The 15101-nt window shown below is 36.4% G+C and overlaps 1 protein-coding gene across 3 annotated transcripts in view; it reads left to right on the forward strand.

Annotated features, from left to right (window-relative positions):
* The window catches only part of PLXDC2 (plexin domain containing 2), a 415558-nt gene that overhangs the window by 361450 nt on the left and 39007 nt on the right, over window positions 1–15101 (forward strand). For all 3 annotated transcript variants that reach the window (XM_082647894.1, XM_082647893.1, XM_082647892.1), the window contains one exon: window positions 11222–11382. In XM_082647894.1, coding sequence (XP_082504020.1) covers window positions 11222–11382 — 161 coding nt within the window. The remainder of the gene's footprint in view (window positions 1–11221; window positions 11383–15101) is intronic.

Raw genomic sequence — 15101 nt, forward strand, 5'->3', positions numbered from 1 at the left:
GGTAACCCAAGTTTTTTTCCCAGTTTCCGATTCTGTCTTTTTGAGATACACAGCACATTCATCTAGTCCTGCCTGGGAGATTCCATACATCAAACTACAACAAATAACAAAAGGATTGTGTGGTTGTTAAGAGCATCAAGGACTAAGTTTCAATCCTGAGGTCCCCACAAGGGCCAAATTGTTGTCTCCAGCAACTAAATTAATCCATGCTTTCTTAGGAAGCACAAAGGTTCTCGTTAATTTTAAGTATAAACTCAGGTGTGAAAGACCTTGAGATTGGTTTAATATTCAGCAGTTTTCAGAAGAAGTTGCCTATAGATAATCACAGAAAGGTTGATTTTATTTAGACAGCCTACTGAATCACAGCAGCTTGGCTTTTGTTTTTCAGATAGTGGCTGCAGGTTCTTTGTAGCATGGCCATGTCCCAGCTGCCGCTGGGCTCTGGGAAGAGACAGTTAAACTCATAAGGACCTTGGTGGCCTGTTTTCCTACAGAGGGGTGTACAGTGCAGGTGTATGGAGATTGAACTTGATCTTTCCACTGGAAAAACTATTCACTGAGACATCCTTGCTTTCATCCAGCATGCACTTAAGCTTCAGTGAGAGAACGGATTCCCATTTCCATGAATAATGTCAAGAAGGCCTCATATTGACTTGGTAGCACAGCCATGATCAAAAGGAGTGGCAATAGTAAGGGTTCATATTAGCTAAGTGGTTTGGACACACATCTGGCTTTCCACACTGATGGGAGCAAGGTGAAAAGGTTCTTTCTCTATGTTCAGAAAAAGTGATGGATTTGATAGGGAAGCAGACATTCATTGTGATATTCGTATGTTTGTATAGAAGTGACCTCTTTTAATGTAACTGACTTCATTCTAATGGACAGGATTAAATGGCCTGAAGAGTCACTCTATTCTGTACCCCCAGATCTTGAAAGTACGTTGTCAACCTCATTTTTTGGTATTCCATAGTAACTGTGAATATATTTTTAATATATGTGTTTAATATATGTTTAATGTTTATGGGTAATTTAAGTACGAAGATTTCTGTGGAGTATTTTGTAGAAGTAGAGATACATTTTATCATTAAAAAATAATTTTTAAATGAAGAAACAAGACAACTTGATATAGAAAGCTGATGTTAGGGAAACGTTACAAGTTAGATCGTATAAAGATCTTGGTTGCTGAAAATATTAGAGACATAGGTTGATTATTACAAAAAAGCACATAAATAAGAAATGAAAAACTATCATGGATCATTACAAGGATTTATTTTTGGTATTACAGTAGCTATAAATATGGTAGATCTCCTCTTTTAGACGCTCACACATACTCATGCACAAAAGCACCAATCACAGAACAAGGCTGGAAGCAGCCTGGGTGGCGACTCCTATCCCAAATCCCTCATTTTGATGGAATCAAGCATTTCTTTTAATATGATTTCACGGAAATTTTATTTAGCTTTATTTTTCTAAGATAAAAGGTAACAGATTCTTGTTTAAAAAGGATTGTCATAACCTAAGCTCTTTTAAGCCAGAATGTTTTATATGTTTCCCTGAATGAAATGTCACAGCTGCCCTGGAGTAGCACAGGCTGCAGAAGAGAAGCTGGGTCAGCTGCCAGATATTGTTCTCACCGCACATAACGCACTTAGCTGCGTTTTGTGCACCCATTTTAATATCTTTTCCCAGTACTTACCCAAATTCCTCCTATGGAGATGTCATGAAGTGAATTATGAATGTATTGACACAGTGATTCGTATTGTGGATTAGGTATGGGTTGCATGATAGTTTCAAGGACCTCTAATACCCAAGTAATATTGACAGATTGGTAAGCATCCAAAAAATAGGAACACCAGGGTTATAAAATGAAAGAACTAAGAGAATTATGAAAAATAAGAAAATACATAAAACACCAGGGGAAACTCTGAATGAAGCCAACCAAGGTCATGATCATGTCTATATCATATCTATAGAAAGTTAAAAGAGCTATGAGACTTATTATATGAGCTACAAAATGAGATCAGTTGCAAGGGAAACTTCCAAAGGAAAAGTCAATTTAGTTAAAATTTTTATTTTTACTTGATTTTCTTCTGTTACATTCGTTAGCTCATAAATGGGTTCAATAATATTCCACAGGGAAAGTCATGTGTTTTTAATCCAAAAGTGGAACAGTAACATTTTAAGCATTTCATAGTTTAACTTCATTCTGAAGTGTTAAAAAAGAACATTTGACATCAACCATATAAGATTTATGAATTTTGAACAAATTTGTGTAAGACTTTGTGCAAAGCCTCTTGGTCCCCCAAAAGACATTAATACATTGTGGAATTTATGGGCTGTAGTGTTTCTTTTTAAAGCCAAGAGAAGAGTTAGATTTAGAAATAACACTTCAGAGTGAATAAAATTTCAGACAAGGAGTATTTCTATTTTAGTTTTACTTTATTGCTGGACTTTAATTATCAGCAAGATTTAAAAGTGGGTACAGACCATTTTAGCAATGTATTAAAATCTCTAACATATTAAAGGATTGTACTTCTAAATACGGAATATCAATGCTACATGCATGTAAATACTGAAAAAAAAAATCAGTCGTAGAAAAAGCAAGGAGACATAGAGGTTTAAAATTAAATGCTACACTTTGAAGAAACGAAAGGTCAATTTTTTTTTCCTTCTTTCCTCCTATCTTCTTTCTTCTACTTTATTCTTTCTTTCATTTTGTCTCTTATCAATAATTCATAAACTTTTCTTGAAATGAAGAAAATTAAACACATTTACATGAGGTCCTGAATATTTTCAATGTGTGCTTAATACCTTTTAAAAATCTGTTATCTTTGCTATCATGGTAGGTAAAACTCACCCAAAGATAGCGAATGCTTTGATAGCTTTGACAATTCTCAACAGTCCTGTCTGTGTCTAAATATCGATCTGCGTTTTATAATGTACTAAGAAGTTAGGAACTCATAAGAACTGATAGGTCACCCAGTGGCTCAGATGAGAGTATATTATCTTTGATACTATTGATTTTCTGTGCTTCATTTATGTTTTAAAGTATGTCTACAACATAGTAGAAAAAAAGATCTTGATTTGGTAGGCTTTTCAAATATATTTATATACTTCCTTTTTTGGCCTTGAGGCTCTATTTGAGGATGTCTTATTGTGTTTTGTCATTAATTCATCTTATTTGAAGACACAACGTAAAGGTAAAAAAGCTAAAGATTTGAATTGTCCTCTAAGCAATACTGTGCGTGTGTGAGGAGAATTCTTTGGCTTTTGTTCACTTTTGGACATAAATGAAAGAGCATAAGATATTTCTAAGAATAGAATTAGAGTTTGGTTTTCAGACTAGATTCCTTCTGACCTCTGAATGTTCCCCCAACCCCTATGGACTCTGACAAGCTTCAGAAGTTTGTACCTGAAGCAGGTTCAGAGTCTTCTTTGACCCACTTCTATCTGCCAGTTTCCAGGAACAATCAGTCGAGCCCCAGGAATGAATGTCGCCAAAGTTGACATCTTTGTTTATTGTCTTTTCTGAAGGAACGAAATCAATTTATTTGAGCAGTCTGCCCTTGAGGTGAATGAACTAAACTTCAAATATGGAAATTACTAGCACTTGCTTAAAGATTTTAAATTTCAATTTTGCGTTTGAGGTGCTCATCATTTTTAACACAAAGGATTCTCTGCAATCTGTTTGCAGGTCCCCCTAAGTGTGCAAAACCTATACCATTTAATTGAATAGTGGTATTAAACTGGAAACCAAATAGTGAAAGAATTTAATATCAGAGCACATCAATGGGGTGTTCACTTCACCTCCAGACTCAATGTCCCTTAATATGCCATCATAATACCTGTTAATAGAGAGACCAGCTAGAATAGAGATGCAGAAAACTTGGCTAAATAATATGAGAACAGAAAAATATGTTCTCCAGAAATATGTGTGTAATTTTTGCCACTTCATTTAGATGGTTATTCTGAAGCGTTTAAAAATAGCACTGGCTTGGGACACCAGGATAACACTGTAATATCTTGGAATTGAATTTGCTACATTTCTCCTTAAGTGTTTTTCTCTAAGACACATAAAGTCATGTGCACATTCATAGAGTCCTACATATTTATGTTGTAGACTGGTTAGTAATATTTTGAAAATCCATGAAGATTGTTTATTTTATTAAAATCATCATCATCCAAAAATGTTATAAAATGCTAATTGGCTAGTAACGAACTACATTCTGTACAGGTTTCATTAGATATGAAAGGGTGTCTTAACATCTATACCAGTACTGTAAAGGAGAATTTGTAAAGGGAGATTTCATAAGTAGCCATTATTAGAAATATAAATAAGTAATAATTATGAAAGTAAGCATTTATGCCTAAATAAAAGGAATGAGTAGATTTCAAGGTATAAATGCAATTACGATTTTTTACTCTAAAGATTGGCAACCTATGTCCTGCAAGTCAAAGATAGTTTTACTGACGAGAACTCTTATTGAATGAAACATGTCCCTGGCTCTCCTCTTCCTTCCTGAGAAGGACTGTCCCTTGCCTACTGCCTCCTCAACAGGTTCTGGGTCTCTGACCCACTTGGGAAGTGACAGCCCAAGGTCAAGTCATAAGTGTCTTTTCCTTTCCTTTCCCATCCTCACACACACAAAAAAAATGAGACTGAACTTTGGCATGTTGCTTGTAAAAGACTGTTAATCCCAGAAATAGAACCAGATGCTTTTTGGATGAATGGATGGATGGATGGATAGATGAAGGGAAGGAGGGATAGAGGGATGGAATTATATATGAGATTTGAAGAACCATTCAAGGCTTCCTTTCGTGACTCAAGTAGATATTTTTGCCACATTTTCCCCAAAGCAACCTTTAAATTAATCCTATTTTCCCGTGAAAGTAATCTGTCACACTCTTTTAAAAGTGAGAAAATAGCCAAGAGCACAAAGTGCAGTAATACAAGCATACTTAAGAATGAAGCCAAACTCTTAAAAGTAACAAATGTTCAGGGCAGAAATATAGTTTATATGGTGTCATGAATCTGACAGTATAATTTGCCTCATATAAAATACAATAACATAATAGCTACATTAATTAAGTACTTACTACATGCCAGGTACTCTCCTATGTACTTAATATGTATTAAATGTTTGATTTTCACAGCAACCCTATGGAGTGGTTATTGTTATTGACCACGTGGTAGAGATAAACTAACCGAAGACTAGACGGATTAAGTAATTTATTATAACCTCATTTGATCTTTATTGGAGAAGTAGTTATTCCACTATCTGTAACCCATTTTCAACAGCCTTTCTTTTTCTGTTTCTTTTATTTCCCTTTTTTCCCTCTCCCTCCTTCCCTCCACCAAACATGGGTTTAAGTACATATGATATCAGACATTGACACCCTCCTTGTCCCAGAGAAGTGACAAGACACACAGCCTCTGTCCCTTTGCAGGCACAATGTTAATTCTTTAATCATATTGAAGTTGATTTATCTTGACCTGAAATTACCAGGTTCTTTTCAGACTTCTTTACCAGAAGAACTCACAAGAAATAAGAGGAAATAGCAGTACATACAGTTCAGTGTTAATTGAGAAATTATTGATCACAGATTCAGAGTGCAGACTCTGAGGGCAGACTGCTCGTGTTTGAGTCCCAGTCCATCTTCATAGCTTTACAACCTTGGCACGTTTCCTAATTTTGCTATGCCTTAGTCTTCTCATCTATGAAATGGGAATAATAATAATGCCTATCTCTTATGGTCATTAATTTGATACTTGTAAAACAATACAAATATGCCTGGCAAATTGTAAATTGTTTATATTTTTATTGCGATAAAATACACGTAACATAAAATTTACCACCTTAATCATTTTTAAGTGTACAATTCAATGATATTAAATGCATTCATAATGTTGTGCAACCATCACCACTGTCCATCTCCATAGCTCTTTTCATCTTGTAAAACTGAAACTGTACCCATTAAACCAAAATCCTCATTCTCTCCTCCCTCCCCCCAGTCCCTGGCAGCCACCATTCTACTTTCTGTCTCTACAATTTTGACTACTCTAATCATAAGTGGAAACATACGGTATTTGTCTTTTTGTGACTGGCTTATTTCACTTAACACAAAGTTCATCCATGTTGTAACATATGTAAGAATTTCCTTTCTTTTTAAGGCTAAATGACATTCAATTGTATGTTTATGTGACACTTTGCTTATCCATTCATCTGTTGATGGACATTGGGTTGCTTCCATGTTTTAGCTGTTGTAAATAATGCCGCTAAGATAGATGTACAAATGTCTCTTCAAGATTCTGCTTTGAATTCTTTTGAGTATATACCACAAAGTGGAGTTGTTGGATCATATGGTAATTCTGTTTTTGATTGTTTGAGGAGCACCCTACTGTTTCCCATAGTGACCACATTATTTTCCATTCCCACCAAGAGCACACAAGGGTTCCAATTTCTCCACAACCTCACCAACATTAGTTATTTTCTATTTTGTTGATCGTAGCCATCCTAATAACTGTGAGGAGGTATCTCATTGTGGTTTTGATTTACATGTCCCTAATGGTCGCTGATGTTGAATATCTTTTCATGTGTTTAATGGCCATTTGTGTATCTTCTTTGGATAAGTGTCTATTCAGGTCCTTTGCCCATTTTTGAATCAGGTTGTTTGCTTTTTGTTGTTAAATTTTAGGAGTTCTTTATATAGTCTGGATATTCTGTGGGCTACCTTTTTAATCTGGTGATACTTTTCTGATGCACAAAGTATTCTGATTTTCATGCAGTCTAAAATGTCTATTTTTTCTTTTGTTGCCCATGCCTTTGAGGTCATAGCCAGGAACTCACTGCCAAATCCAATGTTCTGAAGCTTTTGCCCTATATCTTCATTAAGAGTTTTATAGTTTTATGTCTTGCATTTATGTGTTTGATTCATTTTGAGTTAAATTTTGTTTATGGTGTTAGGTAAGAGTCCAACTTCATTCTTTTGCATGCGGACATCCTGTTTTCCCAGCACTGTTTGTTGAAAAGACTGTCCTTTCCTTATTGAATGGTCTTCGCATCATTGTCAAAAATCATTTTCCATTTATGCTACAGTTTATTTCTGGGCTGTCTATTCTATTCCGCTGGTCTATATGTCTGTCTTTATGCCATTACATACGCTTCTGATTACTGTAACTTTGTAGTAAGTATTAAAATCAGGAAATGTGAGTTCTTTGGCTTTGTTCTTCTCTTTCAAGATTGTCTTGGCTATTCAGGGTCCCTTGAGATTCCATATGAATTTTGAGAAGGGTTTTTCTGTTTCTGCAAAAACATCATTGGGATTTTTATAGAGATTATATTGAATCTGTAGATAACTTTGGGTAGTATTGACATCTTAACAATATTAAGTCTTCTAATACATGAACATGAGATGTGTTTTCATTTATTTATGCCTTCTTTAATTTCTTTCAGCAATGTTTCATGAACAAGTCTTTCACCTCCTTAGTTAATTCCTAAGTATTTTATTCTTTTTGATGCTATTATAAATGGAATTGTTTTTGTAATTTCTTTTTTTATTGTTCAGTGTTACAGTATAGAAATGCAACTGCTTTTTGTGCATTGACTTTGTATCCTGCTACATACGTCATTGATGAATTCATTTATCAGCTCCAACAGTTTGTCTTGGGAATATTTAGGGAATATTTAGGTGTATATATATATATATATATATATATATATATATATATATATATATATATATACACACACACACACATATATACACACACACACACACACACACACATATATATATATATATAAAATCATTTCATCTGCAGAGATCAATTTACTTCTTTCTAATTTGGATGCCTCTTATTTATTTTTCTTGCCTAATTGCTCTGGCTAGAATTTCCAATACTGTGTTGAATAGAAGTAGCAACTGTGGGCATCCTTGTCTTATTCCTGATTTTAGAGGAAAAGCTTTTAGCTTTCACAGTTGAATATGATAGCTGTAAGTTTTTCATGTACGGTTTTTATTTTGTCAATGTGTTCTCCTTCTTTTCCTAGATGTTGAGTGTTTTCATCACGAAAGGCTGCTGAATCTTGTCAAATTCTTTTTTTGTATCAATTGAGATGATTACACGTTTTTTCACCCTGCAGGAATCCCTTAAGCATTTCTTGCAGAACAAGCCTGGTGGTAACCAACTCCCTCAGCTTTTCTTTGAGAATATCTTAATTTCTCCCTCACTTTTGAAGGAAACTTTTGCCAGATTTTGGATTCCTGGTTGACAGGTACTTTTCAGCACTTTGAATATATCAGCCCACTGCCTTCTGTCTTCCAAAGTTTCTGTTGAGAAATCTGCTCATATTCTTATTGAGGATCCCTTGTATGTGATGAGTTGCTTCTCTCTTGCAGCTTTCAAGATTCTCTCTTTGCCTTTGTCTTTCAAAAGTTTGATTATAATTTATCTCCATGTTGGTCTCCTTCATTTCATGTTACCTGAAGTTCCTTGAGCTTCTTGGATGTTTATATCAAGTTTGGGAGGTTTGGATCCCATCAAACTGGGAAGTTTTCAGCCATTATTTCATCAAACATTCTCTGTCCCTTTCTCTATCTTCTTCTTCTTGGAATTCCATGATGCAAATACCGATCCATTTGATGGTGTCCCACAGGTCTTTTAGGCCCTGTTCACTTTTCTTCAATCTCTCTTCTTTCTCTTCCTCAGACTTGAGCATTTCCATTGTCTTATTTTTAAGTTAATTGATTCTCTTTTCTGCCTGCTCAAGTCTGCCTTTGAATGCTCTACTGAATTTTTAATTTCAGTCATTATATTTTTCAGCTTCAGAATTTCTCTTTGGTTTCTTTTTAGGTTTTCTGTCTCTTTATGGATATTTCCATTTTGTTCATACATTGTTTTCTTGACTTTCTCTACCTCTTTCTTTAGTTCTTCAAGCATCTTTAAGACAGTTGCTTTAAAGTGCTTGTCTAATAGATCGTCCATCAGGTGTTTTACATGGACAGTTTTTGTTGATTAATTTTTTTTCCTTTGAAAGAGCCATACTTTCCTGTTTCTTTGTATGCCTTGTGAAATATTTTTCAAAACTGGACGTTTGAATCTCATTAAGTTGGGACTCTGGAAATCACATTCTCCCCCTTCCCCAGAGTTTGCTGATTTTTGTTATCATATTTATTTAATTTATTTACTAGTTTATTGGCTTTGTAGGCTGTCTCTGTGCTGAGGTGTAATCTTGGGGTCTTTTCGAGTCTTTTCTGAGCTTTTCCCTGGCCACATACAGCCATGTTCTAATTTTCCCCACATGTGCATTTGATTTTGAATATCCTAGTCTCTCATATCTGGCTCCCAAAAGTCGGAAAAGAGAAAAATAAAGGGAGGTGGGATGAAAAGGGTACTAGTTCTTTAAATCACTTGGATGTTACTTTAGATCCAGGCAGAAAGGCTTACAACAATGGCAGAAGGTGCAAAACCAATGGCTGCATCTTTGTCTGCCCCTCAGTGATGAGAAGCACCAATCAATCGGTGATCAGAACACACTCCCAATGTTTTCAGGACAGGGTACATTTTGCCTACTGCGATTCCTGCAGGCTGCTTCAGAAACAGGTGTGTAGTTGACTGCCACATGGCTAATGGGCAGAGGATGCATAGCTACTTCTGGACTAAGTGCTGAAACTGACTGAAATTAACCACAGCTTGCAGTCTGAGCCTTCTCCCTGGAAGTTGCAAGGCTTCCATAGAGTCCAGAGTTCCAAAACAGTTGTCAGACAGATTCTGCCAGTGCAATTGTTTTCTATGTGGGAAGACAGATTCCTGATAGTTCCTACTCTTCCATGTTCCCAGAATCTTCTCTGTAAATGAACTTTTACATAATGAATTACTCTTTAAATTTTACATTCTTTAACTAATGAATTTCTGTTATGTAAGGGAAACCTTTAGGAATTTGAGCTTTATTAGATTTGGAGAAGGATTACTGAATACCAACTATGGGTCTCAGGCAAAGAATAAACAAATAGCAACGAAACTTTAAAGGATGTATAAGAATTGGGAGGTCATATTTCTTTGCTCTATTTGAAATTCTGTTATTTTGTATTTACCACACATTCTGATAGGCAGTCACGTTTGTTATTTTCTATTAATGAAAATTATAATAAAAGAATTAAATCAGTGCTTATTAAATGAGGTTTAATAGACCAAAAAGCTGTTTAAAACATAGATGCAAAGGTTGGAAATAACAAAGATGTAAATTGGTAATGAAAGGATTAGGAATCACTGTTCTAGAACTTCTATGAGTCTTAAAGAATTTTCTAATGATTCAAAAATACCAATCATATTATGTACTAAGATACAGTTACCTGCTGCACATAATTTAAGAAGGTCTCCTCTAAATGCCTGAGTAGACATCAAATATTGCATAATTTTAGAACAAGAGAAGACTTTAGAGATTAGTTTTATTTGGCTGATTGACTTTGCCTTGACTGATTATTACTTTAGAAATTTAATTTCTCCTTTTTCCTAACTCTCTGAAAATGGATATTACAGTGGAGAGCATCTCAGTAAAAGTTAGAGAAAATGATACTGACATGTGGCATAGTGGAATATTTTCATGTGCTGTGTGTTCCCTTTAGATAGTGATAAACTATTTGAGGGTCATTTAGCATCCATCTGTTACACTTTTATAGAGCATTTAAGTTTAAAACAGATTTTGAAAATTATCCTTTGAACTCATGCACAGACTTTCTGAAAATGCCTGTGTAGCCCACCAAAATATGTCTGATACGCCTCCATTTAAAGTTTCCAAAAGAAAATGAGAGAGGAGATTTCAAAACGTAATCAATTTTTCCATAGGTAAGAGTGCCAGTGGTTTAATGAGAAAAATCAAAGTTAAATTTATTATATAGTTAGTTTTAGATTTTCCACAGAACTTTTAGAATAAAGGCTATTAATTTTGCCTTATTTAACAGAATAAAGATGAACTATAAATTAAAACACAATTATAAATGTGTTTTTAATCATTAATAGTATGGATTTTTCATTTGCCCAAATAAAGAGCATCTAACTTCTAAAACTGGTGTTATGGAAAGGAAAAGAAAAGGATAGTTGTACAGAAAGTGAAAAAAAAATTCACTGGTACTTTATTAAGAATATAAATATTCCCTCCAATGAAAACGCAGACCTACACGTGCACACGTGAATATCCTGACAGCTGTGCTGTTCTTCCAGCCTCTACAGATGACAGTGCAGCCGAGAAGAAAGGGGGAACCCTTCACGCCGGCCTCATCGTTGGAATTCTCATCCTCGTCCTCATTATAGCCGCAGCCATCCTTGTGACAGTCTATATGTATCACCATCCGACGTCGGCAGCCAGCATCTTCTTTATTGAGGTGAGTGTCCAGTAGAGTACATGAAAACCATGCTAGCTGATGAACTCCAGCCATCTGCTGACACCACCTGCATTTAATATTTAGCACATGATTCCTCCACTTTGCAGTTGTGAGCTGGCTGATGTCACACGTGCACGCATGCGTGTGCACGTACCTGTTGATAGATGGCTTTCACGTGATGAGCTCAGTTGCCTTACCTCAGGAACTTTTAAAGAAATAAGCCATCTCGCCTTTTACAGATCGAAAAGAAAATAGAAACCATATTTTTTATCTTAGAAACCGTATTTTTTGTCTTATTGTACCAAGTATGTTAAGCAGCTGCTCTTCGATCCTAGAAGGAAATGAAGCGTATGCTGGAGGCTAAAGGATTTCGCTTAAATCAACTAATCGCTATAACAGTAATCGAGTATTGGCCAGATTCACAATACAATATGGTGACCCTGCTCTTAAAACGCTCACAGACTATTTAGGAAAAATACATATTCCCCTACAAAATAGCAGCTACAACAATAAGATTATGGTATGTGCCATCACCGTTTTGTGTGATGTGTGTATATTTATACATGTACGTATAAACGCACATGCATACACACACGCTCATGCAAACACAAAGAGAGCACTGTGCCGAATCAGTGTTGTGTTTTCATGTACAGAAAGTAGAGTTAGTGCCAGTGCCCAAGAGCAGTGAGGTAGGAGGACCAGCGGCTGTGTACAAAGGGCCAGAGCCAAGCCCTGATGTCCAGAAGGCCAGAGACTGGGAAGCCTGGGGGCCACAGGATAAGGTCAGTGTGACCAAGTCACCTTCTATCCTCCAGACAACTGGGCTTCCTGGGCCTCGTGTGTGCATAGCTTTCACCCCAACGTCTTAATGGAGCCACTGCCCTTCAACACAACATAAATACTAGAGCAATGAAGGAAATCTCCCTCGGAGCCTCAAACTTGTAAACTTTAGGTCTTTTCCAGTTCACTGGGTGAGGTACAGTGGGCAGCTTTGTTCACGTGTTGAGTAAGAAATTATAACGACCTTTAAACTACAAAGTTACCTTTAACCTCTATAACAGGGGGAAGTGAATGCAAATCAATTAAGTAATTGCTTAGAAGTCCTCTACGGCTCTCAACTGTCTGTGGAGTAAAGTGCAGTCTCCTTAGTTCTCCTTCAAGGTTATTTGTATCTTGTCTACCATTTCAATTTTTATCCCATAGCTTCTTACCTGGAGTTCAGTACCATCAAATTCACTCTATTCTCTTCTCCATACACACCCCAAATTCCCCATGTCACCAAGACATTACTCATTCTGTTCCTTCCACCAAAAAAGTCCTCCCCTTCCATCTCAATTCTTGAATTCTGTATCCAAGTAGCCTTCAATACCATGTACCCTGTAAGCTTCCCCGGACCATCTCTCTGCCAGGACAGCTGGACATAATCTCTCTTTCCTCTGAAATTCTATCCATAGTAATACATCTCTATCTTTCTCTGGCATTTACCTTTCTGTTTTGCATTAGAGTTAAATATGTATGTGATTTATTCCACCCTACAGACTTATAAATTCCTCGAGATTTGGATTAAATAACTTAAGCCTTTCAAGTAAGAGGTATTCTATCAGTATTTTCTGGAAAGGAAAAGATAATAAATATCCTAGGACATTTAAAACTTCCACTAAATTTTCACACATGAAGTCTTCCAAAAATGTCATTCTCATTTAAAGTCATAATAATCGAGAAATTATCAGGTATTGCATTTAGTTGGAAAGCTCTTATTAAGTTTTGTTAATGTGCTTAATTTTCATGCAAGAAAGCAGAAAACTTTCCCGAGGTCATGAATGCATTGCTCCAAGATCTGACAAGTGACAAGCTGTAAAGCTTCAGTGACTAACCAGACATCAGGCTGCTGCTGTAACCCTCACAGGTTTAAGCCTGTTTATACACTATGAAGTTTATTTTCTGACACTGTGAAATATCTGATGGTGATGGTATTAGTGCAGTTGCACAGTGCAAAGGACCCAGTTCACACCGATTCACAGCAATCCTTGTATGACTACAAAGTAAGACTGTAGAATAGTGAAAGTACTGCCGGGAGCGGGAGGGCATTAATCTTACAGATAATTTAATTCTACACCCTTATAACACGAAGGAAGACACTGAGGTTCAGAGTGGTGGAATGGCTTCTCCAAGGTCGAAGAGCCACACTTCCGGGAAGAGCTCTCGTGTTTCAACACTCAAGTGAAGCAGAATCATTCTGCAGATTCCCAGATTCTCTGTCAATTGCCAATAATTCTGCCTGAATCACTAACTCTTTGACACCCTGCTGTCCTCAAGCAGCTCACAGTGGCTGCCTGGCAGAAGATTTTTGAAGATAATAATCATAATTTTACTATTATTAAAGCTGACCCATGTTTTCAAAATTGAACGCATATCCGTGATGACTGCACAGTGACTGACATGCCAGACCTATGAATTCAAACGTTTGAATTACTAATTACATTAGAGTTATTGGAGCTTCCCTGGTGGCGCAGTGGTTGAGAGTCCGCCTGCTGATGCAGGGGACACGGGTTCGTGCCCCGGTCCGGGAGGATCCCACATGCCACGGAGCGGCTAGGCCCGTGAGCCATGGCCACTGAGCCTGCACGTCCGGAGCCTGTGCTCCACAACGGGAGAGACCACAACAGTGAGAGGCCCACGTACTGCAAAAAAAAAAAAAAAAAGTAGATAGCAGCATAATATAGAACATGAAAATCAACTTGGATGATATTGGTAAACTCAATCTCCTTATCCACCAATAACTAATTTTTTTTTTGTGTGTGGTACACGGGCCTCTCACTGTTGTGAGAGGCCCGTGGGGTAAATTCCACTTGATCATGGTGTATGATCCTTTTAATGTGCTGTTGGATTCTGTTTGCTAGTATTTTGTTGAGGATTTTTGCATCTATATTCATCAATGATTTTGGTCTGTAATTTTCTTTTTTTGTAATATCTTGTCTGGTTTTGGTATCAGGGTGATGGTGCCCTCATAGAATGAGTTTGGGAGTGTTCCTTCCTCTGCAATTTTTTGGAAGAGTTTGAGAAGGATGGGTGTTAACTCTTCTCTAAATGTTTGATAGAATTCACCTGTGAAGCCATCTGGTCCTGGACTTTTGTTTGTTGGAAGATTTTTAATCACAGTTTCAATTTCATTACTTGTGATTGGTCTGTTCATATTTTCTGTTTCTTCCTGGTTCAGTCTTGGAAGGTTATACCTTTCTAAGAAATTGTCCATTTCTTCCAGGTTGTCCATTTTATTGGCACAGAGTTGCTTGTAGTAGTCTCTTAGGATGCTTTGTATTTCTGCAGTGTCTGTTGTACCTTCTCCTTTTTCATTTCTAATTTTATTGATTTGAGTCCTCTCCATCTTTTTCTTGATGAGTCTGGCCAATGGTTTATCAATTTTGGTTATCTTCTCAAAGAACCAGCTTTTAGTTTTATTGATCTTTGCTGTCGTTTTCTTTGTTGCTATTTCATTTGTTTCTGGTCTGACCTTGATGATTTCTTTCCTTCTACTAACTTTGGGTTTTGTTCGTCTTTCTCAGTTCCTTTAGGGTTATGGTTAGATTGTTTATTTGAGACTTTTCTTGTTTCTTGAGGTAGGCTTGTATTGCTATAAACTTCCCTCTTAGAACTGCTTTTGCTGCACCCATAGGTTTTGGATTGTCGTGTTTTCATTGTCATTTGTCTCTAGGTATCTT

Source organism: Grampus griseus (genome assembly GCF_964374135.1).
Source record: "Grampus griseus genome assembly, chromosome: 2".
Taxonomy (NCBI): Eukaryota; Metazoa; Chordata; class Mammalia; order Artiodactyla; family Delphinidae; genus Grampus; species Grampus griseus.